At 37.0% G+C, this 26,749-nt stretch overlaps 1 protein-coding gene across 14 annotated transcripts in view; it reads right to left on the minus strand.

The window, feature by feature from the left end:
• PARD3 (par-3 family cell polarity regulator) overlaps window positions 1–26,749 on the minus strand; it is a 741,470-nt gene that overhangs the window by 216,187 nt on the left and 498,534 nt on the right. For 12 of the 14 annotated variants that reach the window (XM_043965636.1, XM_043965637.1, XM_043965630.1 and 9 more), the window contains one exon: window positions 11,813–12,044. In XM_043965636.1, the coding sequence (XP_043821571.1) occupies window positions 11,813–12,044 (232 nt within the window). Of the gene's footprint in view, window positions 1–7,530; window positions 7,618–11,812; window positions 12,045–26,749 lie in introns of those variants that run through there. The other 2 variants (XM_043965634.1, XM_043965635.1) reach the window with 1 other exon arrangement.

The following is a 26,749-nucleotide window of genomic DNA, read 5'->3' on the forward strand; positions in this document are numbered from 1 at the left end:
GAGTACCCAGGATACAAAAAGAGTCAAAAGAGAATCTCTGCCCTTAAGGAGAGTACAATCTAATGATCACTCATAGTTAGCAAAAGATGAAAATCTGTAATTGATAATATATGTAATTAAAATTCCACACATCAGCCACTCCTACTCTTTGACATTTGTTATTTGTAATAAACATCCAAAATTATGAAGCTTTCTTTGCCAAATAAGTTTTTCCTCAAACAAAAGAAAAAAAGTTTGCTTTTAAAATTGAAGTCATTACATGGTAATTTCATGAAATTTACAAAAGAACTGGGTCTTAGAGCATGCATTGCACTGGACTTTTTTTTTTTTTAGCTAGGGTGTTACCAAGCCTACAACGCCTAAAAAAACATTGTACATTCTACTTTGCTAGCCCTGAGAAGAATCTCTGGCCTATCGTTTGAAAGAATTTTATTTGGGGGGTTGGGGGCTGTTCAGGTGAGTAATAAAGTGCCAACTGCATCTATTTTATTGCCCATGTGACTCATGTGTAGGACTGGTAAAATTTTATGGGGACTGGTATATTTATGGTGCTTATTTTGAAGGCTACCTAACACTGCAGTTGACAGGGCAATATGGGAGCAGGAAGGGGCTCACATTAAGAGAATGAAGTTGCTCCCTTGAGAAGCAATCATGGATAAGAAGCACACAAAAGTCACCTCTGCATCAGGTAACTGCCTTTGCTGCCAGAAGCACCTATCTAGGGAATGCACTTCATCAAGGTTCACTTCATAAGCCAAAGCATTCTCTGGCTCTGTACCTATAGCTTGTGTGAGCAAATTTGCAGAGGAGCTGTAAAAGCTAATCTTTAATGTTATACTCATCATTAAGTGCTGAAATATTATTGCCCATCAGGAGGTTTTACTGCTAGTTTGCAAATATACTTACCTGAGTATCATGAAAGAATACTGCCTACTAGTTAAATAAAGCCTATTGGAGGGCATTCACCCTTAAGCTGGTGCTGCAGACACAACTCTCTGATGGGAAGAGAAGAGTGCTCTTGCTTAAATGACTTTAACACATACCATACTACTGCACCATTTTGTGCTGAGTGGCTGCTGCTGCTATATTCCAGAAATAACACAGGATTGGTTTTCTTCTCATTTTTGCACCTATAATAGTGGGTCAAAACCTCGCTTTGACACAACTGCCCAAGAAACAATACCAAAATCAGTGGGTTAAATCAAGCACACACTCCTCTTTTCTCAGATAAATTAATTTTGCTAAAACAAAGGTCTGACCACACTACATTCCACCCCTCAATAAACACCAATAGCTCCCTATTACCTCTAACATCAAATGTAAAATTCTCTGTTTTGACATTTAATGCCCTTTCCAAACTGGCTTCTTCCCATTTTCCTGACTCCATGTATTTATCCACTGTGTGTCTGCCATGTTTAGAATGCTTTCTTTTTCTCTGCTCACCTCTGACTCTTAATGACCCTGGCTTCCTACTCAGTTAAAAACTCACCTTTCAGCTCAAAACCCACCCTCTGCAGGAGGCATTTCCTGGTCTCCCTTAATCCTTCTTGTCCTTTCCTGCTAAGACTACCTTGTTTACACTGTTTATATCTTCTACATTGATATCTAAATATACATATCTTCTATATAGATTGGTTATTATTGGTTGTTACTGGCTATGTGGTTATTTGTGTGTGGTCTTCCACATTAGTATTCAAGCTCTTTGAGAAAAGGGGTCAAGTTTTTGCCTGTCTTTTTGTACTTAGCCCAACACCTTGCATATACATGGTAAGGGTTCAATAAAACCTTGTTGGCAAAAAAATATATATATATATACTCAATCACTAAAAATTGCTTGTGTTCCAAATAGTAAATCTAATGAGAAAGAAATTCCAATTATCAGCGACATTCCTAGAATTAGAATTCCAGAGCAGAACCTGGGACCCTCTTTTTCTGATGACATGACTAGAACTAATCTTACTATATGGAAATATTTAACTAGCCAAAAGAAAATGGGATGGTTTAAGTCAAACACACACTCGATTTTCTCAAACAAACAACCATCTACGTTAAGAATACAACATATCAGGAGCATTCCCAGAACATTCTAGTAACTTCAGGATTAAACCTGAAATTGTCTCCTTAAGATAATTCGTTTAGGGTAGCTCAGAGATGTAAAAGGAGGAAACAGAGAAGGGTTATTTCTGTTTCAAATTGTAGTGGTAGTGACTTAAGTTTTATAAAACCTACTCAAAGTGATGGAATGATGCTGGGAATTGTTTAGGTGTGAAAGACATTGGGTATTTTTCCCACTGGGATATTACAGAGGATAAAAAATTTTGAAGCTATAAAGATGAGAATAATAATTAATCAACAAGCATTTATCAAACTCCTACTCTGTGTTAGGCATTGTGAGGGAAAGGACATAGAGTAGATACACTGTGAGAAAGCAAGACAGAAAAGAAAAAATGTAAATAGTATCCACTTAGAAACAACAGGAGGTCAGGTGTGGTGGCACCTGATTCTCTGCTTCTTGTTGAGGATGGAATGAGGGATGGATTAGTTGAGTCTAGGAGTTCTGAGTTGCAATAAGGTTAAAGCTTATCAGGTATCTGCACTACTCCTGGCTCCAATATGGCAGACCCCAGAAAGTGACTAAGGAATTGAGAATCAAAACTCCTACACTGAGAAGTATCAACTTGTAAAAAGTGAGGAAGGATGATATCACAGCCTGGAAACGGGCACTACTGAGGGCAATGGGTGGGTACTACAGAGTCTTCTCAGTTCCTACAAGTGACAACTTCAGTCTAAGTAATTCATCTCCCAGAGGAATCTAGTCTTTTGGATGAATCGGTCAAAAGGCAATGGCCCAGAGAAGTCTAAACAACTTTTGTACTTGGGAGTACGTCTCACAAAAGTGGCCAAAGTGACTGGCAAACCATTTCTTGCCATTCAAAAATGCAAGTGGGAAGGAAATGATTGTAAAAATCCCCAAGCAGCCAATTGGGAAAATTAACCCTGAAAAATATTCAGATGTGCTTTATTTCAAATGTAACCTCAGGCAAATCATTGACCTTTCTGGGCTTTATAAAATGAGGGAGTTGAGTTAGACAATCTCCAGAGCCTCTAACAATAACTTTTATGATATTAAGTGTGAATTTTTAAGGTCAACTCAAAACTTTGCTGAGTCGTAGGATGGCACATGGACATGTAAAATTAAGAGGCAATTTTCTTTAGGGATAGAATTTCTGAACATCCACTAAAAAGGAATGCATTTATTTTCATTGAACAATTCTGTGCACTTAAGCCCTAAGTACTGAAGTCAATGCTCCAATATCTCCAGTGTCTACCACTCTGTTTGCCATTAAGTATCTTTGTCCTTATATGAGTGGAAAAAAGAAAATCTTAAAGACTCATGAGTTAGACAACATAGAGAGGATGGCACAAGGGCAGGCATTTTCACAAAGTAGAGATTAGTAGTGTACTTTGGTGACGAATTTTAGGGGCCTCAATTTTCCCCAGTGTAATTCCTTACAAGAGATTCTTTAATCATGAAAGAAAACTCTAGGATAGAGTCTTCAGGAGCAAACCTTGGAACTACAACTACATACAGCTACGTAGACTGATCTCCAGATTCAGGCCTACATAGAGGCAATGAACATTTAAAGGACATTTCCCTGCTTGTCACACTGAAATTCCACCAAATTGTCAGCTTTTGGGATTTTAAATGCATAGAAGCAGTGAAAGGGACAATTCAGGATTGTTTGTCTTTATTTCCCACACATTTAAAGTAATCCAGACCAAGCGTATAGAGAATTTTTTTTTTTTTTTTAGTGAGGCAATTGGGGTTAAGTGACTTGCCCAGGGTCACACAGCTAGTAAGTGTTAAGTTTCTGAGGCCGGATTTGAACTCAGGTACTCCTGACTTCAGGGCCGGTGCTCTATCCACTGCGCCACCTAGCTGCCCCGCGTATAGAGAATTTTAACATCAGAACAGTATGAGCAGCAATATGCGTAGTACACAGTGACTTCAGTCCCAAGTCAAAGAACAATCATTAGGGGTAGTGAGTTTGAAATTGATCATTTTTCAGTAACCTATAGTGCCAGATCTAAACACAGGTATCAATAACCGTTACTGATGCCCTTTCAAGTTACAAAGGGAATGCAGTAGAAAGTCCACTGTGAGAACTCATAATAAAATACAAGGTGATACCAAATGTTAACTGTGAATTTGCACATTAGAAGACCACAGAACATTTGTTTTTGCTTTAAATTAGGCATTCCAGTTATCAGTTGCTTATCACTTCAAATTTTGCTTTTCACAAGAGACAATACAATGATTGATGGAATTTAAGTTATTATTTGTTCATACACACACACACACACACACACACGTGAGTGAAATTAAAACAACCTCAAGAATTCTTTTAAAAGATTATGATTATTATGAGAAAAAAAAAAGCAATCCGGGATAGGGACTAGAGCTGTGATTTTACTGATTTACAGACTTCCCATGTAAGGAAACTCCATACACCAATGGAGATGGGTACCTGCTCTGCAAGTTATAGTCTTAAAGAGTAACTTAGTGCCCTGAGAGATTAACTGATCTGCAATGAGTCACAAATAAGGTCTGTGTTTGAGGTAGAACTGAACTCAGGTCTTCCATGCTCCAAGGGCAGCTCTCCATTGGCTACATTAAGGATAGAGTGGATATTTGAGAATAGCAGAATGGCATGAAGAAGTGGGTAGTAAACAAATATTGTTTGAATTGAAAGAATTTGTGGGTATGGGAAAATGGATTTAGGAGCAATACCATATTTTGGTCATTTTGCTACTAGTACAAACAAATAAAAATACAGAGAAGAATCTTTCTTGTGTATGTTGTAGTGATTGTCATTAACAGAACCTTTCATCTAGTACCTCTTTTGGTGATGTGATAGCATTTATTTACTTTATTTTGTTAGAGAGAGTGAATAGTCACTAGCCTTCAATTTTCATGTCAATTACTGAAAAATAGTTCCAATTTTCCATACAGTCTAGAATTGAAATTGACTTAGAATCACAGAACTGTCAAAAATTTCTTTTACAAAAAGGTTTGCTTTACAGAGACTATAAAGAAGGTGTCATCCTTGACACCTGCATTCTATATTCATGCTTCAGGTCTATGAAAAAGAAATGTTAAAAAACATTAAGGAACGTCAGAAAAGGTCTTAGAAAGGCTCAGCTGTCATGCTTTGTGCCTCCTTTGCCTTACATTGAAGTCAGCTACAAGACTGAAGATGTCAGAGGTTGTCTATTTAAAACTACTAACAAGGAAAGGAAGACTACTAGGAAAATGTTATTGTCTCCCCTGGACTTGTCTTTACTAACTGGTCACTCTGACCCATTTCTGGATGTTAAAAACAGGAAGCCCTGTTTCAATTCAAATTAAAAGAAACATACAGTAAGCCCAGTTTGTATTTACAAGTTCAGGAATTACTCCAGGAAAATCCTGCATCAAAGCTTCATAGAAGATAGTAATGTCTTCTTTCAGACTGACAAACTAGGAGGCATATAAGATCAGGTTTGGGTTTTTTTGTTTTGTTTTGATCTCACTTTAACTTCATCCATTACAATTACATAGTACCGCTTTTGGTATTTCATTTGAAAAGGTACATGGTTTACTACCTACTTACTTTAACTGCATTCCTTAAATCACTTCTGCCTTGCAATCCACTTAGTTAGCAATGAGGAACTTATCATGTTAAAACCACATATACAGCAATTAGGTCTGAGTCATAAATAACTATAACTCCTGATGTTTCCAGAAACAAACAATTAAACACCATTATGTTAATGCCTGTTTTCCGCAATACATCTAGGGGTTTCACTTGGGGAGGACTGGGGAGAATTAGTTCTGTGCCGCAGTGGGGGCAAGCACTTTTCACAGGACCACAGCCTAGTTCCATTCCACTCTTTATTAGACTTCCTTTTTTTTTTTTTTCATTTTCACATTTATTTTTAATTAGCAAGCAATTCTGTGTATATTCTAGAGCTTTGGAGATGGAGACAGCTAAATGTTGTCTCTGTCTCAAATCTAGAGTGGTAATAAATAATGTATGGGCTCATACCTACACCTCTAAAGGCTTCTTATGACAAAGCAATGAGCTTCAGTCTTCCACAAGAGCAGAATGGGGTTGGCTTGCCCTAGAGGTTGGAACACTGTTCAAAACATTTGGCAAGGCAGGCACTTCTCAGAATCAGTGGAAAGAAGAGTTTGTGTCCTTGTTCCACACGGGCCTGGAAAGCCTTTCATTCAGGTAATCTATCTACCCTTCAGATAACCTGGTGGTCTACCTTTTCTTGGCCCCAGATATCCATTGCTTTGATTTGTTACTCATAGCTGATTGTTAGAGCTTTTTTTTTGGGGGGGGGCAGGGCAATGTGGGTTAAGTGACTTGCCCAGGGTCACACAGTTAGTTAAGTGTCAAGTGTCTGAGGATGGATTTGAACTCAGGTCCTCCTGAATCCAAGGCCAGTGCTTTATCCACTGCGCCACCTAGCTGCCCCCTAGAGCTTTTTTATAGGTCCCTGCCTTTAACCAATGACAAGAGTCTTCCTTCTCTCTTCCAGAAAGCCTCTTTTCAAACTGGGTTTGCCATTAACTAATCTGCTGGATAATTGTACCATACCTGCCCTGCCTCATTTCTTTTGATTTCAGTGTATAATATGTAGATATCATACTCTAAGCCTCAGTGCATTTTAGGCTCTCTTTCCTTGAACCTACTCCATGATAGGGAAGTATACAAATCTAACCTTAAGTACATCATTCCAAAGAAATTCTACACCAGAGATCCTTAACCTATAGCCCATGAACTTATTTTATTTTTTAAAATATCTTAACTGTATTTCAATATAATTGAAAAGGGAAGAGAGGGGAGAGGGAGGGAGTGGGAGAGAAGGGAGGGGATTTCCTTTACAATTTTATATATTTTATTTTATGCACTTAAACACATTATTCTGAGCAGTGGTCCATAAGTATCACCATGACCCTCCAATTGCTAAGACCTCCTGCTCTATACTTACTTACTTACTTTCTTTCTTTCTCTCTCTTTCTTTTTGGAAGGGTGGGGGGCAGGAATAGTTTCTGAATTCTACTCATTATTGTAAACTCAGGCTCCCACTTACTCAGTGTCTCTATTTCCCTTTTTTGCCAAAGTGTTACCTAAGGAAAGTTGGAGGTTAGTTTTCAACAACATTAATCAACAACAAAATTCTGGTAAAGTCTGGAAAAATTTAGGTTAATTCCTAAAAATACAGGGAATCAGAATATTTTCCTTTTCTACCATGAAAGAGGTCTAATAAAAATGAGAGTAAAAACCACTTCTACTTTTTTTTTTTTGAGCATCAACTCAACCACCCCCAAACCTTAAAATCAAGATTTTAAAAGTATCAAATAGATTCAATAAGCATGGAAATGATTAAACCATGAAGACGGCTGATGTCGTAAACAAAATTAGTAAACAGCCACTAAAAATTCATTAAAAGTAGATTTATTGTTTCTCTTTTTTAAAAAAAAATCTGTGCAATATGTGCTGTTCAAGGCATTTTGGAATCGCGTTTGTTGTTCATCTCTTCTCAGGCATCAGTTTGGCAATGCTAAATGAGAAACATGGTACAGACACACAATTAGTAGTAAGTACGAGAAGTAAGAAGGACAACTGTAATTTGTGTATGCTATTTTCCCAAATGCCCAGTCATATGTTGAAATGTTTGATTCAAAGTTATATAGACTAAATCTTTGAATATGATGATATATACTATACTCATTGTGTTTAAAAAGGGGGAGAGACAAAAGTAGATCTGATTTCAACTAAACAAGGTTTCAAACTGAATTATCTATTTCCTCTTAAAGAACTGTATGAAACCATGATTTGAGGTCTCTAGAAATCATTTTAAATGTAATTGCAGGATCCCATCTTAATGGTAATATGGCCAGATTGCATTTCCATTGGCTTTCCTCTGTGATGTGCTTTTTAACCTATTTGTATCATACCAGGGAGTAAAATTGAGATGGAAAACAGCAAGGTTATCTTTTTTCCCCAGTGGAGATTAGTTTCTTACAGGAGAAGCCACTCTAAATACTTAAATTCTAAATTTTCAAATTTTCCACGGAAAGAACATCAATCTATACGCATGGTTTCCAAAAAAAGAGAAGGGGAAGGGAAGGGAGGGGAAAGGAGAGAAGGCTAAATTGTGTTAAGCAAATGGAGTGATTCTCTGCTAAGTAATTTGAATGAGTAGAATAACTAAAAATGTGTTACATAACATTAAGTTAATAATTAGCTTATTAGTAGTAATTACATGTTAGTAAGCACATTTTAAACATAGATCAGCTAATCATTAAAGTATACATTTAATTCCCACTCTAATGAACTTTCAAAATTGTGGTGAAATTCGAAGTTTTTCCAAAGGTGGTGGTATACTTCCTTACATATGAACATTTCATTTTCTTAAAACAGAGAATCTTCTTTTACTTAAAAAATTAGAATGCCAAATGATAAGGAATATAAATAAAAATATAAAATATATATGAAAATTCAGCAACTATCTCACTCTACTGAATATTCCAATTATTAGATTAATGATCACTGTGTGACTTACACGATGGTCATATAGCAGACCTCATATTCAAAATGACTGTAATTAAGGCAATATCAGCTCCCTATGGGGCTATAGATTCTGTATGTATGACATGGATAAATGAACACAGATCTAGTATACTTTGTTTGGTATTGCTTGCCTTATGGATTTCAACCCTAGATTTAAAAATTGTATTATGGCAGGTTTTTGCTTTTCATAACCTCTATAATTTATAAACAGACGAATGATTCATATGACTCACAACATTCTTTCCTAGAGCTGTTTATCAATAATTAAGTCGTTTTCTGTGAATACCATTCAACGTGTGAAAGAGGAAAACATGTTTTCTATACAAACCAGGCATAACCCTCTTCAATGTACCACATTTTTCCCTCTGATCCAATTTCCATCTGTAGTACAACATTCATTTGGCCTGCAGTTTGTTTTTCACCAGATTCAACCAAAAACAACTGACTTCCGCCCGCTAATAATCTATAAGAGCTTAGAAAAGAAACCAATTTGCAATGAAGGAGCCCAAATTTCTCATGGTTGGGTTGATTCAAGCAGAATAAACAGCTAATGCACATGTTGGTAAATTGAATTAGGCAGCTACAATGCCCAGATTCATCCTCCCTTCCCCTTTATCCTCTTCTGTTGCTGGTACCATAAATGCGAGCTCTTTGAATCATCCTCAGAGAGAATGACCTTGTCCAGTGTCACAAATAAACTATTCTAACAGATCTACATAAGGATTTAAAGCAAATATATGATTCAAATACTATTTTTAAGGTGCTAACAAGACTAAGCCTTATTAAAATGGTAAGTAAGAAAGAAGACACTAAAATTAGTTTTAGGCACACTATCTTCCACTCCTTTGATAGGAAATATAAGCACACTAACCTGAGAATACAGAATACAATATTTATCAGTCCCCATGTAATTGGATGTGGCCCTGAAAACTTCTGCTCCATATAATGACATCTCATTACTGATCAGTATAGCAGTAATAAAAGTTTTGCCAAACTTAAATTTGCTTTGCCTAAGTTTCTCAACTAGTAGTGCCACATGATAAAGAAAGGAAGTTGCAGTTTCCTACTAAGATTAAATGCCCTTTTTTATGTTTAATGTATTGTTCTGAGCTCATTTCCAAAAAGTAATATTTTGCACAGCATGGAAGCTCTTGTAATTTTATAAAGCCCAAAATGTATGGTTTACTGTGAATTCTTAGCAGTCATCTTTAAATGGAAGCAAAACAGCAGCAGGATTTATCAGAACTAAATGTCTAGTTTCTAAACCTGGCCCCAATAGCTATTTTCCAGGGATTTATTGGTCCCTAATGCAGTTAAGTGGGATACTTTTTTGTTCTTTTAATGAATGTAGCTCTGGCACTGTATATATATATATATATATATATATATATAGCCATATTATTCATGTGGCACATTTTCTTATGTAATATTTAGTGGGGAGAAAAGAGCTGTTTAATTCTGGCTGCCCATAGGTGTTCTGAAATATTCAAGGTCCTTTCAAATTGTTACACCCTTAAGTAGAGAACTACATTTAAGACATGTATCCTAAATCAGGTGATATGTCATAGTGATACTTCATTTCTAATTCATTCTATAATTCTGAGTTGGAGAAAATCCAGAGCTTTCCTTTATTTCTAGAACAGTAACACTATAAACTCCACACTTTATTTCTTTATGTGTATACCTCTACATTTTGACAAGAATCTTCAGGGGGATATTTGGAAATAATGAATCTATCTTGAAGAGAGAGACATATATGCTCTCCAGTGGAAGCTTTTTATCTTATGCTGCAACTTAATGAAGATCCCGGTATAAATTCCTTAGATTTTAATTGATAGGAAGCAGCCTTATTCCTGTGCATTATGTAGGTGCCAGTTTATGAGCTGTCAGTTTGCATATATGAAATGAAAAGCCCCTTGGCTAAAAAAGAGAAATTGAAATCAAGTGTGAGTTACAGCAATTCCATCCTATAAGTGGTCTTGGTCAGGCGATGTAATGAAGAAAGATTATCTGTCTGAAAATACATTTGGGGAAAGCAGCATGTGAGCAAGAAAGCCTTAGCTAGAAAAAAATTAAAATAGGAATGCTCTGAAGCATTAGAAAATTAAACTAAAAACTAAGAATACTTATATTTGTGATGTAAATGCTAATATTGCATAAGGATGCAAGTTAACAACTTTATAGTCAGCAATTATCAGAACACATCAGATCAAATGCTGAATTGCCCATTGACTTCTCCTTTTCACCAGGAACTGTCCTTTCAATAGGACAGATCAATAACTTGCAGATATATGGAAGCCAGCCTCGGGGCAATACATAAAGAAGCTACAGAAATGAGAACTCATGGTCACAATATTAAAAAGAGAAAAGTTACCAGAAATGGAATCATAATGCAGGGTAGCTATTCTATAGAGCTGAAAAGGTGACACTGTATGTTTTTGATTTTCAAACATTATCCTGCTACATTTAGGAGCTTAATTTATGGAACAATCAAGTGAGTTTTATATTTAACATAAAATGCCTGGCTATTATAAATCGCCTTGGATGAACATTTATGGGGACAGAGTTTCCGTGCAACTTCTGAACAACTTGTCACTTTTACTGTTGAGCAGTGATTTTGTAAAAAATGATATGCTAACTAATCTGACCACATAATTCAAGGGCACAAAAACAACCATCAAGAAATAGCCAGAACTTACTTTTAAAGCCATTAAATTAATCAACATAGCTTAATTAAGGTCCTATTTGCACCCTTTTATTAAACCTGTTATTAATGTAGCTTTCAATGCAACCACTAACTCAAGTTGTCTGCAAAATTTAGATAATGAGCCATTGTTCACACAAGAAAGAACAAATCCTGCTTTGGTAAACCTTTGTCTCCAAAGGATTTTTCGTTTTTTTCATAACTCAGATATGGATTTGTCCCTCCTCTCTCCTAGCAGTTAGTTACCATAGCTGGCAACATGTCATCTTTTAAGTTACTAAAACTGTCTCGGGGAAGTGAGGTGGAATCCTGAATACAGTGAAAGGAAAAGACAGGAGCTAAGAATAAGAATGACAGAAGCATCATGCTCTGACTGCACAGATAACATTTGCCATATTCCAAGGAGGAGGATTTTCTCATTAACATAGCATTCATTCCCTGTCAGTGTTGTCCTGGTCCTTATTAGGATAGTACCTACCTGAACATGTCTCCTAGACCCTTCAGCATTCCTTTCTTGACCTTCATTTTTTCCTTTTCTTTATCCCTGTCTTTCTTTTTCTCTTTTCCAGTTTTCTCCTTTTTCCTATCAGTCTTATCTCCTTTCTCTTGGTTCCCATTCATTTGCCTCTCCAGAGAGTGGGATGGCTGGTCACTAGCTGTGGAAACAGATTCTCTTCCTGATCTTGAACTTTCTTCGGTGTCTTCTTCCACTGGGGAGAAAAAGAAAGGAAACACACACACACACACACACACACACACACACACAATTAGGAGTCACAACTTGGACAAAGGGATTCTGTAAAAAGATGGACAGGTTAAAAACACCCATGAAAACTTTTCCCTTTGTTTAATATGCAGGGCAAATCATTTCAGACAAAACTGCTACTCCAGTTTATGAAGACATGACATCTACCATACTGCTACTTTCCCCCACATGGAGCAGTTGAACAAAAAAGCAATTATTATATACCTACTGTGTGCCTGACACTGGGGTAAGCACTGAGGATACATCTATACACAAGTAGAAAGTTCCTGCCCTCCAGGAGTTTACATTTTAATAGGAGAAGAAAACATATATTGGGCAATATGAACCAAATGAGTTGTGTATGCCTACTATACATGTATATACGTGTGTAAGTTCATGTGGAAATACAAAGATATTTTATCTGAAGATGATACTATCAATACTAATGAAGAATGTTGCTTCACTCCACCACTGAGAGTCAATATCGCAAGGGAAAGCCTGCTATGATGGGAGTCTGGAGAGGTCAGTGATCAAATCTGAGTTCTGATGTTTATTAAGGGCTAAAATTCTAGCTAAACTGTCTAAAATATCTAATGAGTGGTCGCCAATAAATTATAAGCTTTAGCAAGAGTTAGACTTTTAAGCATTTATTAAGGAGAATAAGAATTTGGTAAAGAGAGAGAGAAAGGCCTAGATTTCTATCTATTAAAGGGAGAACACATTTTTAGCTCCCTTCTCCACCAGAGTCCAGAGGCAAGAACTCCAGAGTCAGCGCCAGTCTCTTCCTTCCTCCTCCCACTAGTCTGCATCACTTCCTCCCCGCCAAAGAAAAGACTCCTGGTCTTGCCCTCAAAGACCTTCGCTTCATGGGCAGAACTCTTCTACAGTAAGTATCCAGCAGGTGGCGTCATTCCAATCGTTACATTAGCTTAAGTTACTTGACCTTTGTGGCTTCAGCGACCTCATTGGCAAAGTGAATATTATACTAACACTACCTACTTCAAAGGGCTATTGGGAAAAAAGAACTTTGTAGATCTTAAACTGCTATATAACTGGCAGTTACAGCCATTCGTTGTAGTATAGGAAGAGATGATTTATGATTGGAAGTATAATGCTGACTTCCTTTTATGTATAGGACAACACAGTTCAATAACATGGATCGCTGAGAAACCACGGCTACCACAAAAGATTCCTGGGTACTTCCCTTGTGAGTGCGTGTCAAGCCAAAATAAAAGGAAGCACATTCTGGTTCCTTTCAAAACAGTCCCCCAACTTGTCTCTGAGGGCCAGAACATCTTGAGTGATTTTTCATGTATGGTAGATGCCCATTCTCATTTGCCAGTCACTAGTAAAATGGAGCCAGGGCACAGGGTCCTATGATGAAATATTTCCTCACTGCTGGCATGGATACTTCCATACTCATGCCCATTTGTACTTTGGATACACAGTGTCCACAGTGATACTAGTCACTAAGTTGCAGCTGGAGAAGGAGTCTGCAGAGCATAAGGCTCTTTTCTCCTTTTGCCACTAAATCATGCCAATCTTCCTGTTTCATTTCCAAGTCTCAGTCCTTAAATGCTGGCATAAGGCCATCCACATAGTGGCAAATAAACAGAGGCTTAGAAATAGGAATGATTGCAAAGATAACTTATCTACATCTATAAATTGATTAAATCATGGAAGAGTTATGGGGCACACATTTCAGGTTCCTGCATGATGTTAACAAAGTCACAAAGTAACAGGATAACCTCCAGACCAGGACTTAGCCATAAAGAAGTACTACATTAAAGTCCCATTTCAGGGCCCTCAAATAGATTTCTATATTGGGAAAAATGACTACAAAGGCCCAGATTAGGCTCCAAATGCTTCAAGGCACTTGCTGTGTTTACAAAAACAAACAAACAAAAAACAAGAAAACAATGCTGAAATATTACATGAGGACCAGAGCATGGAGGTCACTTTTTGATTAATGTCAGATACCAATCTGTGAATCATTAAAAACAAAAAACAAACAAATAAACAACAACAACAACAACAACAAGAATTGAATCCCAAATAGACATCAAGAGAACTGTCTAAACCTCTCCTTGACAATTCCTGGTTGGTTGTTTTTTTTAACCTCAAATAAAAGATGATAAACACAATTCTGGAGATGGTCAATTAGAAAAGAAAAGGTTGAAAAAAAGTAATTTTCAATATATATGGAATTGGAATAGCTTTGACCAGAGGTCATCAAATCATTTGCTGACTTTGGTCATTGATATCCACGGCAAAGAATTTACCTTACATTCAGACTGGGGATTGGGTTTTGCATTTCCAAATGCTGGGTTAGCACAGATTTATGTTTTTCAGGTAATTTAGGGATAGAGACAAGACCTGTTGAGTGCTATGCTAGGTTCACAGAGCCAATATGTCTTTTCAGAGGTCAAAATCTGGCTCTCTACTATGCCATATTGCCTCTTTGGGGGGTGGGGGGGAGCACGGAGCAATGAGAATTAAGTAACTTGCCCAGTGTCACACAGCTAGTAAGTGTCTGAGGCTGGATTTGAACTTAGGTCCTCCTGAATCCAGGGCCGGTGCTTATCTACTGTGCCACCTAGCTGCCCTGCCATACTGCCTCTTGAAAAAGATATGGTTTAAAAAGAAAGCCCACTTATTTCAGAACAGAGCAGGGAAAGTTGACTTGGTAAGAGTATAAACTATGGAATCATGAATATTTTCCCTGGAAAGTAGCCATGAAATCAATCTTTGAATCCCCAGTTCCTATTTGCAGTGCCTGACCCATAACAGGTACCTCATATAAGCTTGTGATTGCTTACATCTCTCCCCTTCTTTGCATAGATGATGAAGCATCTAAACCCACCAAGGTGAAGTGGTTTGGCCAACATATTCCATAGAAGAAGAGCTGAAACACCACTCCTATGAATCCATCCAGGCAGTACGCTAAGTATTTCTTTGATTAATTTAATTTGGAGTTGCCTCCATTTCAATCCACCACACTGTAGCTAGTTAAATAGCCTGCTATCATCTGTTTTCCAGAAATATCCAGTACAGGAGAAAAGCACAACATCTATCACCCACAGAACAGTAGAACTACTGGCCCAAAACTTAGAAGATGCAGGTTCTAAACCAAGTTCTACCATTTCCAAACTCTATGGTCTTGGGTTCTCACTAAGCTAAGGTTTATTCAATTATAAAATAATGATGATGCCTGTTTATGTAGGTGCCTCACAAGATGATTATAAGGATCAAATAAGATAAAGAACAGAAAGCTATTTGTAAAGTAGAAAGCACTATTCAATTACAAGGTAGTAGAATTATCTGGTTATTTATTGTACCTTGCTATTTTAATAGTAATAAGCATGACTTGGGAACCTTCTGGACATGATATTGAGAAAAAGGCACTATTAGAGCAGCCTAACAAACAGGTAATGGACTTCTCTTCATTGGAGGTCTTCAAGCATGCACTGGACAACCACTTGTCAAGTATATTATAACAGAGGATCCTTTCATATATGAATTGGACTAGATGAGTACAAAGAACCCATTGAATTTTTTGTTGTTTATTTTGGGGTGGGGGGGCGCATGCGTGTGTGCGCAGGGCAATGAGGGTTAAGTGACTTGCCCAGGGTCACACAGCTAGTGTCAAGTGTCTGAGGCCAGATTTGAACTCAGGTCCTCCTGAATCTAGGGCTGTTGCTTTATCCACTGTGCCACCTAGCTGCCCCAAACCCATTGAATTTTAAAATCTTTAGTTACTACTCTCAAATAGGAGCTAGGAGACCTGTCTTCTAGTCTCAATTTCCCCACTAAATAACCTAGTGATGCTGGGCAAGTTAAAACCTCTCAGCCTTGGTTTTCTCCTCTCTGAAATGAAGTTTCCTTTCAGAAGAAGCATCATATGGGTTTATATTGCTGGGGAAGAGTAAGAGCCATAGAACTAAGTGTGTAGAACGATTCACAATCTTTTAGAGGTGAAATGCATATACAAGTATAGAGCCTTGGACCCGGAGGGAGAAGACTTTGTTTTGAATCAGGCACTTCATAACTATGTGATCATGGGGAAATCATTTAAAATCTCAGAGGCTGTTTCCACATCTGGAAAATGCAGATAATTCCTGCACTTAGTGATATTATAAGTTTGCAAATCTGTAACCACTATATAAATATGAGTTATGATGATCATGGACATATATAGTAAGCAGACTGAATCTTTCAAACAAAAATCTGAAGAACTCTATTGTTTATAGAATCTTCACATAAATGCTAGGGGAAATTAAAACATTCTGATGCCAAATTCCATATACTTAGTAGTATCCTTAAATATGGGTATATAGGGTAAAGTGAATTAGACTGAACTTAATACAAACCTCTGCTCAACTATCCTTCTCATCACTAGCAATCATCATCACATTCTGTAGGAAAGGGAATCAGCAAAGGTGTCTTCATTTCTGACTCAATCCCACTATGCTCAAAGAGCCAAGGAATCAAAGCATAGCTTCAAAAGTCCAGATCTACTCATATATTTATGAGATGAATACTGGTTAAATGTAAGGGTACGCTATGACTCATTATTTCCAGTCAGTTAAGCAAACCAATTCCACGCTTCTTTCAACCCCTAAAGTATGTCTACATTTCTCCATTCTCTGAGTATCTGTATTTTCTCTCACCAAAAACTCCCAGGTTTTATTTTTGGTGCTTTGGTCAGTTACAGTAAGTTAGGGATTTTTCCCAAGTGGGTAAGGCATGACTAGTTCTCTAAAACAAGTAAGTTACAGCCGAGTTGTCAAACTTCATGGGGAGAGGAAGTTCCCCAATACAGTGAGATTAAAGACACCCTCTTAACCCCCAGATTGCAACCATTACAGGTATCTTTATATAATTAGGGATATTTTTAATATCTTTAATTTGAAGCAGAGACCAAATGTGATTGGACTGGGTACCAAATATTAAACAATGTCACTGACAACTTGAAGCCAAATGATAGTCCTTTAGCAATTAACAGAAATGCAACATGATCAACTCTCAATCATTAATAACAGAGTAACCCTCTAGTTTTCTGTACAATAGTTTTGGCAAAGGGATGAGGGGTGGGTTGTGAGGAGGGGCCATATTTTGATTTGGGGATTGTCATGAGATTAAGAGATTGTTTTACAAGTGAGTATAACTGAATGAAATATACTGTCAAATGCTAAAATATATGCTTTTGGTTTTGTGAGTCTATGTGTCTACATATGCATATAAATGAACATGCATATGTACTTTTACATGCTGGTATAAGTAATACATTTGCTGTTTTCTATAAGGACTAACAGAGGAAGGTTGAGCTTTAGTATTTAGTTAAATGCCATTGAAAGTGACTTTTTTTCTTTTAATATCTCTGATAAAAATAAAATGCCATTGGCCCATTTTATTCCTGTAAGGAAGTACTCTTTCCAATGATTCTTGCATTTTTTGAGTACTTATTTTAAGCATTCTAATTTAGATAATGGGACATCATAGAAAGTCTTCTGGGGGTGTGGGGGAGGGAAGTGATTTAACTAATCCATTTGAATGCCAATTAATTAAAAAAATAATATTTAACAATATGTGGCTTTATTTTCAGTCTGTGCATACAAACATAAGATGTTCATTTAAAATTTGGATTAGATGTGCTTCAAACAGCTAGACAGCAAGGAGTGGTGGATAAAGAATTGGTCTCAGAGACAGAATGAATCCCTGGGCTCAGGTTCTATACTTGACATAACCTGGTTGTCTAAGAATCAGTAAGTCACTTGACCTCTCAGTGCCTAAGGCAGTTTCTTACATCTAGAGCTTGAAGAACTGCAATGAATGCTGACCAGCAATGATTTCTCCAGTTACCCATAGCAGTGACATTACAGGTCAGGATAAAAAAAAAAATTTAAACACAAAAATCATTGGATAGGAAAATCTGTTTTCTCTTTGCATTCCTGCCTTATTAAAGAATATGTTCAATATCATCATGATTCTTCAAAACTTTAACTTAACATAAAAACATGAATGCCTCTAATGCTTTCTGTTGATAAAACAATAATCAAATGAAACTTTAGTAAGAACAATTTTAATAACTTTAAAGAATTCATCTTTTAGAATTTTATGGAGATTTTATAATTAAAGTATGAGGAAAAATATTTTCAGCCACTTAATAAAATGTAGAAAAGTATTCCCATAAAACATATTTACCTAGCAAATCCATTAGTAATGATGCAGAAACAAATTGATTTCACCTATTGATGCTCTTAAACAAAATTATAGTATGTAAAATTAATTAAGTATAACCACCCATTCGAGTATTTTACTTTGTTGAGCTGACATAATTTTTTATTAGCTCCCATATGCCTTTTTCATTTTTTGCTTATTCTTTATATACATCTTTTATTTTTACAGCTAGTTGGCAAATAAAAAAAGAAGTAGGTTTCTCTTCACAGAAGCACAGTCTTGTTTTTGATTAATATCTCAGTTTGTTCCTAACCTCTTCTGCTCACTGAACTACAAGGCATTTTTTTGCACGTGATTACATCGACAGAGAAATAGATTTCAAGTTGCTTTTTTTAAAGAAGGTATGACACGAAGAAACTTGCACCTCTACCATGCAGTACAGTCATTCTATAATTAAGATATACCTAATTACTATGTTTTCACCAGATGCAAATGTAGCTTGATTAAAATTCGAGTCCATGCTACAAATGAAACTTGTAAGAGCTGCAGTGGGCCAGCCACAGTACCACCTCACCAAGAAGTGGAAAGGAGATTTTTGGCTTTTGTCTTTCAAACATTATAAAGAAAACATCTTGGTATTTCAGTACAAACTAAAGGCTATGAAAACATCTTTTCCCTTCACTATCTATACTATATACTTATTTTACTATTAAAAATATTGTTCCTAAAATCTTATGTTCATTCTGTTATAACTTGCTGCCTACAAGGACATCTATACTTCTAAGGTCAGACTACTATAAGAAATGGTGTTCTTTTTTTTTTAGAAGTCATTATGGAGGGTGGCTAGGTGGCGCAGTGGATAAAGCACCGGCCCTGGATTCAGGAGGACCTGAGTTCAAATCTGGCCTCAGACACTTGACACTTGCTAGCTGTGTGACCCTGGGCAAGTCACTTAACCCTCATTGTCCCGCAAAAAAAAAAGTCATTTATTCAAGAGGTGTAGTGGGCAAATTGTTAGACTTGAAATAAAGAAGACTTGGGTTTGAATCAGAGACTTAGAAGCTGTGCAAACTTGGTTATGTCATCTAAACTTTCTCAGGTCTAGTTTCATGCATAATGGAGTTAAGAATATTTGAATTACTTCTGATCATTATTTAAGGATAATATGAGATATTTCAGGTGCCTTGTGATCTTGAGAACACAATATAAAAGTTAGTAGCTGCTATTCTTTTTTTTTTTTTTTTTGGTGAGGCAATTGGGGTTAAGTGACTTTCCCAGGGTCACACAGCTGGTAAGTGTTAAGTGTCTGAGGCCAGATTTGAACTCAGGTCCTTCTGAATCCAGGGCCAGTACTCTATCCACTGTGCCACCTAGCTGCCCCGCTGTTATTATTATTATATAAAAACAACAAAACAAATAGTCTCTGCCTTCAAATAGATGACAAACTATGCACGGAGAAAATGTATGTGTAAGCACGCTTTGCTACAAGGTACATTATAAGGAGGAGTGTCCAGGAGAAGTTCAAAGGAGAACAGATCAACTTGTGATGCGGAACATATGTAAATCAAGGCACCCTTCCAGATACTAGCTATGTTTGCCCTCCTGCCTTATTCAGTCACTAGTTTTCATCCCTTGAGTGCAAATCATATTCCTGTGAAAAGAAATGGATGAAAAATCTGAAGGAATATCTTTCTTACCTACTGGAGGAGATTAATAAAGCATATTAAAGAAATAATCTTAAAAGGAAGCCAAAAAAAGAAATATCTGAAGAATCTATAAGGAAATCTAAAAAGGGGAGGGGGACACTTTTTTTTGCAGGGGGCGGGGGAGAGAGACAATGAGGGTTAAGTGACTTGCCCAGGGTCATACAACTACTAAGTATCAAGTGTTTGAGGCCAGATTTGAACTCAGGTCCTCCTGAATCCAGGGCTAGTGCTTTATCCACTGTGCCACCTAGCTGCCCCCGGAGACTAATTTTTTTTTTTAAATGATTCTACAGAAGAAATTTTATATCATTTGAGCCAACAATATAAGTAAGAATATACCTATGCATGATGAATATATAATTTCTAAAGGAGAAACACAGGGTGCTCCAAGGAATATCCAGAGGTATTATCAAGTAAAAGAAACAAGGATTCATGTTGTAGTAGTTTCTACCTGCTGAATCCAAAAGAGATAATCACATACTAAACTCACATGGATAATGGGGTGCTAAGTTCTTAAAGCATGTACTTGAGATACAAAAAAGGTGATAAGAATTAACAAATAGAGTCACCACTTTTCCTTTTGACTGATACCCAGGGGAACACCTGTGGCTGTAATAGCTCTAGTGCAGGGAACACCCTATATAAGAAAACTTCCTCTTCCAATGTAGGTCAGCATCTCCTCTGTAACTTAGGCCTGAAGAGTAGCCTAAAGCCCTGAAAAGTTAAGTGATTTGCTCAGTCACACATTATGTGTCAAAGGAGTGACTTGAGGTAAGGTTTTCCTGACTTCAAGGCTGGTTTTCTATCCACAGAAGCTATCTGTTTATGGGAACAGATACTAGTTAATTGAAACCTATATTGTACGTCTAATAACTTTGAAGATCTAGGAAGAAAAATGGACTTGGTGAAACATGTATAATTTCGATGCCTTATTTAATTTGAAAATTATGACTTGGGAAAACTAAGGAAGGTATGCAAAGTAAACAGCCAGCTACTTGGATGGGGCAAAATTACAGGATTTTTTCTTCTTAATGGCAGTTTACCAGAAGAATGGTGTCTTGAAAAGAAATGGAGGGCATCTCAGAGAGACTATGAAGAATATTTTTGGCAGGACACTTAACAAATAGTTTAATAGGGTTTTATTATAAGATTTGAAGGGGGAAGGAGAAAGATAATCAAATAAACTGAACTCAAATGCAGGGATGGTGGTCTTTTGTCTTTCTTCTATCCACAACACTTATCATAGTGCGTGAAACATAGCAGGTGCTTACCAATGTTTACTGAGTGACTGAAATAAAGTGGTACAAAAAAAAAAAGGGGGGGGGGCGGCTAGGTGGCACAGGGGCGGCTAGGTGGCGCAGTGGATAAAGCACCGGCCTTGGATTCAGGAGTACCTGAGTTCAAATCCGGCCTCAGACACTTGACTTACTAGCTGTGTGACCCTGGGCAAGTCACTTAACCCCCATTGCCCAGCAAAAAAAAAAAAAAAAGAAAGAAAGAAAGAAAGTGGTACAAGAAATTATGAAGGATTGAAAATATGAGACAGAATGAATAATAATAAACAAAGTAATTCTCAAGTCATACATAATAGATTAGCAGTTTCTGATACAGTCATCTTTGTTTTATTCTACTATGTTTTGGAAATGCTTTCACAACTTAAAATGAAATATATAAAACAGAAAATAGAGAATATGATCTAAAACAATATTTGTGGCCCATATTAATCCACAGAGTATGAGTTAACGACATTTTTACTTCCATCATTGTGATGGGAGACAGGTAGGTGGTTTGGGTGAACAATGTGCTGGAGTTGGAGTCAGAAAGACCTATGTTGGAATTTCATGCAAGTCTGGGCCTCTCAGTTTTAGTTTAAAATGGGTATAATAGTAGCACCTACTTCCCAAGATCACTGTGAAGACCAAATGAGAAAACAGAAAAAGTGCTTTGTAAAGTGCTATAACTGCTTAATGTGAGCTTAACAAGCTGAAATCACTATATAACTGTGAGCTATGATGATGATTACTTAGTAGTTTGGAAATAATGACTAAAATATGGGCAATGAAAATATACACTTTTTAAAAATAAAGGGTTAAAAGAATTACATAGATGAAAAGAAAGTTAGAACCTACATGGAAAATTTGACAAACAGGGTGGAAAGAACTGAACAGAGCATATGAGAGTAAAGTATTATTCATATAATCATTTCACTAGAGAGATGAACAGCTGGAAAGGAAGTTGGGCCAGACATACAACAACAGTGAGGGATTATCTAGTTAATTAACATTAGTGTCTTCCCTCTGGGACTATCTCCAATGTAACCAGTACATATCTTACTTGTATATAGTTGTTTGCATGTTGTCCCCCTCACTAGATTATGAGTTCCCTAAGAACAAGCACTTTCTCCCCCTTTCTTTGCATTCCAAGCTCTTAGCAGTGCTTGGCACACAGCAGGCCCTTAATCATTGCTTGTTGAATTGACTTGTATTGCTTATGGACAGCCTCCCATAATCCATGGGTCACCATACAATGTCAAGGGATCTAGAGGAAGACCCCCATACTAGAGGGAATTGGGGGAAGGACTGAAATTGTCACAGAGAGGAAGTTTCCACAATGATGAGATCACAGAAACCTTCACAGTACAGTTCATGAAGGAAAATTACTTTAAGAAAACAGTTAACATTTGCATTCATATATCTCCAAAATATATTAAAGTATGCTGCAGAAAATGATCAGGTACAATTTCCCTGGTTTTTATTGTGTGAAGTTCAACTATGTAAGTAGAGAATGTATTATTAGTTCCAAAAAATAAAAGAAACATTTTTATATTTAACATGCAATTACCCACTGATATGGATAACACCAAACTGGTGATAATTTAAAAATTATTAAATTTTATCTTGAAATTCAGGTCATGATTTATTTCCTCAGTGGCAGATATATGATTTTGCTTAATAAAACACTAAAATCTTAGATTGGTCTGTTTGAGTATACTGTATATGAGAGAGACAATAAGAAAAAGTATGTAACTGAATAGAAATAATCTGAATAGGTGGGATGGGTGGTGGGTTTCACTGAATAGCAAAATAAAATTTAGCTTCATCAAAAGGAACTTCCATTTAGTTACAGCATGGTGTTATATTAACAGCCATGGAAGTAGAGTTAGAAGACATGGGTTGAAGTCCTGTCTCTTCTACATTCTACGAATGGATAGGTCACATCATTCTTGGGCTCCAGTTTCCTCCTTTGTAAAATGAGGACATTAAATGAGTCAATTTTTGGATTCCTTTCATTTCTAGATCATGAGATCCCAGTGAGCCAGATGTGATTTTTAAAAGAAAATTTAAAAATCTGTCAATTTTGCAAGTATATAATAAATACACTGGAAATAGTATGTGTATTATATACAAATATTATAGAAAACCGAGAGAGATAAATGAAAAATTAAAACTGAAAATGGGCAAAGTATGAGAAGGATCAATTTGGAAGCTATAAAACTGGCTACATGAGAAAGGTCCTAGTGAAAATCAGTTGAATTTTTTATTATACAAGAGTAAAATTATTTTCCCCAAAGCTCTCCCATTAACTAAATTGTTAGGGTAAATGACCTCGACCTTTAGGCATCCTATCTTTTAGTCCTATACTGCTTACTACCCTTGCTATTGTATTGGTCAAGATAATATTATATGCTTCCTATCTATCAGGGAGCTTGAAAGGAAAAATGTGAACTGCTCAGAATTATTTCTGAAAATAAAGTCCTATTGTTATGTGTATTTAAGCATCCAACACTCATTAATTTAGGGGATTTAGAAGCAGCCTGCTGAGAAACAGGCAGCATGCCTGATTTGCATAGAGCAGGGAGCAGATTGTAGCTGCCCTGACCTGTCAAACATAGGTACTGACTTGAAGAAACTGGGTCCCAGACCACATGACTTCATCTCACTCCAGATAAGACATTTTCAATATGGAGAAGCAGATGGATTAGATGAGAGAGACAAATCCTGGGTACGCCATAGGAAAGACATGAGTGTTACAGAAGGGGACAGAGAAAATGGTTACACCAGGGAGCAGACTCACATGGTTTCCTGGCCTCTTGGTTATCAACATGTCATTGTTTTAACATTATTGAAGCCAGGCCTATGTAGGACCACAGAAAATGACTGCCACTTGTGTAATTTAAGATTCTAAATGTGGATTCTAAGCTGTATCCAGTTTACTATTTAAAAGTCAAATCACACACACACACACACACACACACACAGATGTGAGGGTAGGGAACTGGACATGGATTTAATTGGTGCCAATGGAGACAGGCACCTGCTCTGTAATTTAGAGTCTTATGAGAATTATAGGGAATGTATATGTCAGAAGTGAGATTAGAACCCAGGTCTTTCAGAATCCAGAGTCCCTATTCCACGATGCCTACAGTTTGTTAAAAGTCAGCAGTGTTTTCCATAGCAAATACACATAAAGTCTCTTCAACTACAACCACAAACCCAGAGGACAGTTACAATAATATCCTTGAGAATCATTCATTCATTGGTTCAACAAAGGCTTGTTGAATACTTACTCTAGGTAAAGGAAGTAGGGATTGTTTCATCCTCTAATCCTGAAACTCCAGCACCTTGGACAGTGCCTGACAACAGGTGCTGATTAGTTGATCATGAGAAATCTCAATAGGTAGAAGAGATGATACCTTCCCTCATGAGTTTATAATCTAATAGAGAAACTGCTTCTCTTTCCATCCTCCTCCATTGGCACCTCTCCTCCATCGTTCATATCCCATCAATTCCCAAATCTCATTATACCTTAACAAATTCTTTCACATCTGTTTATTGCACAGCCAACGTTCACATGACATGTTGCCTGAAGTTCTGCAATAGCTTCCTTCACTGGACTCTTAGGTTCTTTCCTTTCCAAATCATTCCTCACATTAGAGCCAAAAATCTGACTAGGCTATTACCTGCTTGAGAGCTTTCAGAAGCTATATATAACCATTAACAAAACCTACAAAGTCCTCAACTTTCTATGGAAAGCCCTTTAATAATCTGGCTCTGGTCTACCCATATGATCTCATGTTCTATAATTTCTCTTTATAAATACTACAATCCAGTTAAAATGTCTAATTTGCTATTCCCTGAAGTCAGATATTAACCTTCCTAACCCATACCTTTGTCCTAGATGTTTCCCATGCTGTCTACTCACCTCATCCTCTTTGAATTTCTATCTTCCTTCAAGGCTCAAGGGGTGCCTTTTAGAGACAAGCCTTTCCTGATGCCTGAGGTTTTCACTGTTCTCTCCCTTCCTGGTATTTTCTTGCATTTCTGTCTCTGTGCAAATGTTTTATCCACCAGCATCATGTATATTTTTTTGAAAGCAAGGACAGGTTTTCATTTTGTTTTTGTATCCCCGGCACTTAGTCATGGTGCCTTACATGGAAAAGGGGATTCTTTACAAATAATTGATTTTGTCCTAGCAAGAAAATCTTTAATACAGATCCAAATACAAATCAGTATTTTGTACATTGTTACAAGCCCAGGTAAGCAACACTTGTTGCTTCTCTTTGGGTTAAGTGGGCTTTTGAATAGAAACCATTTCCATACTGTTAAGGGCTAAAATTCTAGCTAGTCTGTCTAAAATATCTAACGAGTGGTCGCCAATAAATTATAAGCTTTAGCAAGAGTTAGGCTTTTAAGCATTTATTAAGGAGAATAAGAATTTGGTAAAGAGAGAAGAAAAGGCCTAGATTCCTATCTATTAAAGGGAGAGTGCATTTCTAGCTCCGCTCTCCACCAGAGTCCAAAGGAAAGAGCTCGAGACAGAGCGCCAGTCTCTTACTTCTTCCTCCCACTAGCCAACTGTCACTTCCTGATGCCAAAGAAAAGACCCATGTTCTTGCCCTCAAAGACCTTCACTTCATGGGCGGAGCTCTTCTACAGTAAGTCTCCAGCAGGTGGCGTCATTCCAATCGTTACAGTTGGGACTTGGCATATACAAAAAATACCTGGTTATTCTGGATTTACAACAGTCACTAGTCACCAGCCTTGGTGGCAGTCTGTTGTGTTTCAAAGGACGGCTATGGATACTTTCTAAACTGATGGATTCACCTAACTTCTGGGGCCTGAGATAGTGCAAACTGCTTTTTCTTTGGCTGGCCTTGTACATGTCAGCAAAACAGGATTACAAGTGAATGCCCAGTTATAGGGAGATAGAGGCTTATTCTATCCATTATTCTATCCACAATAATGTCAAGAAAGTGTGAGTGAGATTTTCTCCAACACTGAGAGTTAAGTGATTCAACTTCAAACAATCTGTTCTTTGACTAACAGGATGTGATTTAATGCACTTTACCTATTTCAATTAACAGTAATGCAACAAATAGGAGCAGATATTATGACCCTTGACCATCAGAACAAGTCCATTTATAATATGGTTAGATTAGATTAGATGGTCAATGAGGTACTAAAAATAAAATCTTCTAAGTTGAAGAAACCAATCAGCATTGGAGGTTGTTTGATTTTAGGAATTTGCCACAAATATTGTCCATTTGGCTGACTGCCAGCTATGATGGGCCACCCCTAAGCTCATGTTCATGATTTTCTAGATGATGACCATTTGTCAATGCTCATGTTCTACACCATTTGAAATAGGCTCAGAAGATACTATGGGAAGAATTGTGCCTAAAATTAGTAGGGTATATAAGCATTTAAGCCTTGTTGGGGCATAAAAACCACCAGATCCCTAGACTTAGGGTCTTTTCAGGCTTACCCCTGCCAGAGATTGGCTT

This window comes from Dromiciops gliroides, chromosome 5 (assembly GCF_019393635.1).
Source record: "Dromiciops gliroides isolate mDroGli1 chromosome 5, mDroGli1.pri, whole genome shotgun sequence".
In the NCBI taxonomy this organism is placed as follows: domain Eukaryota; kingdom Metazoa; phylum Chordata; class Mammalia; order Microbiotheria; family Microbiotheriidae; genus Dromiciops; species Dromiciops gliroides.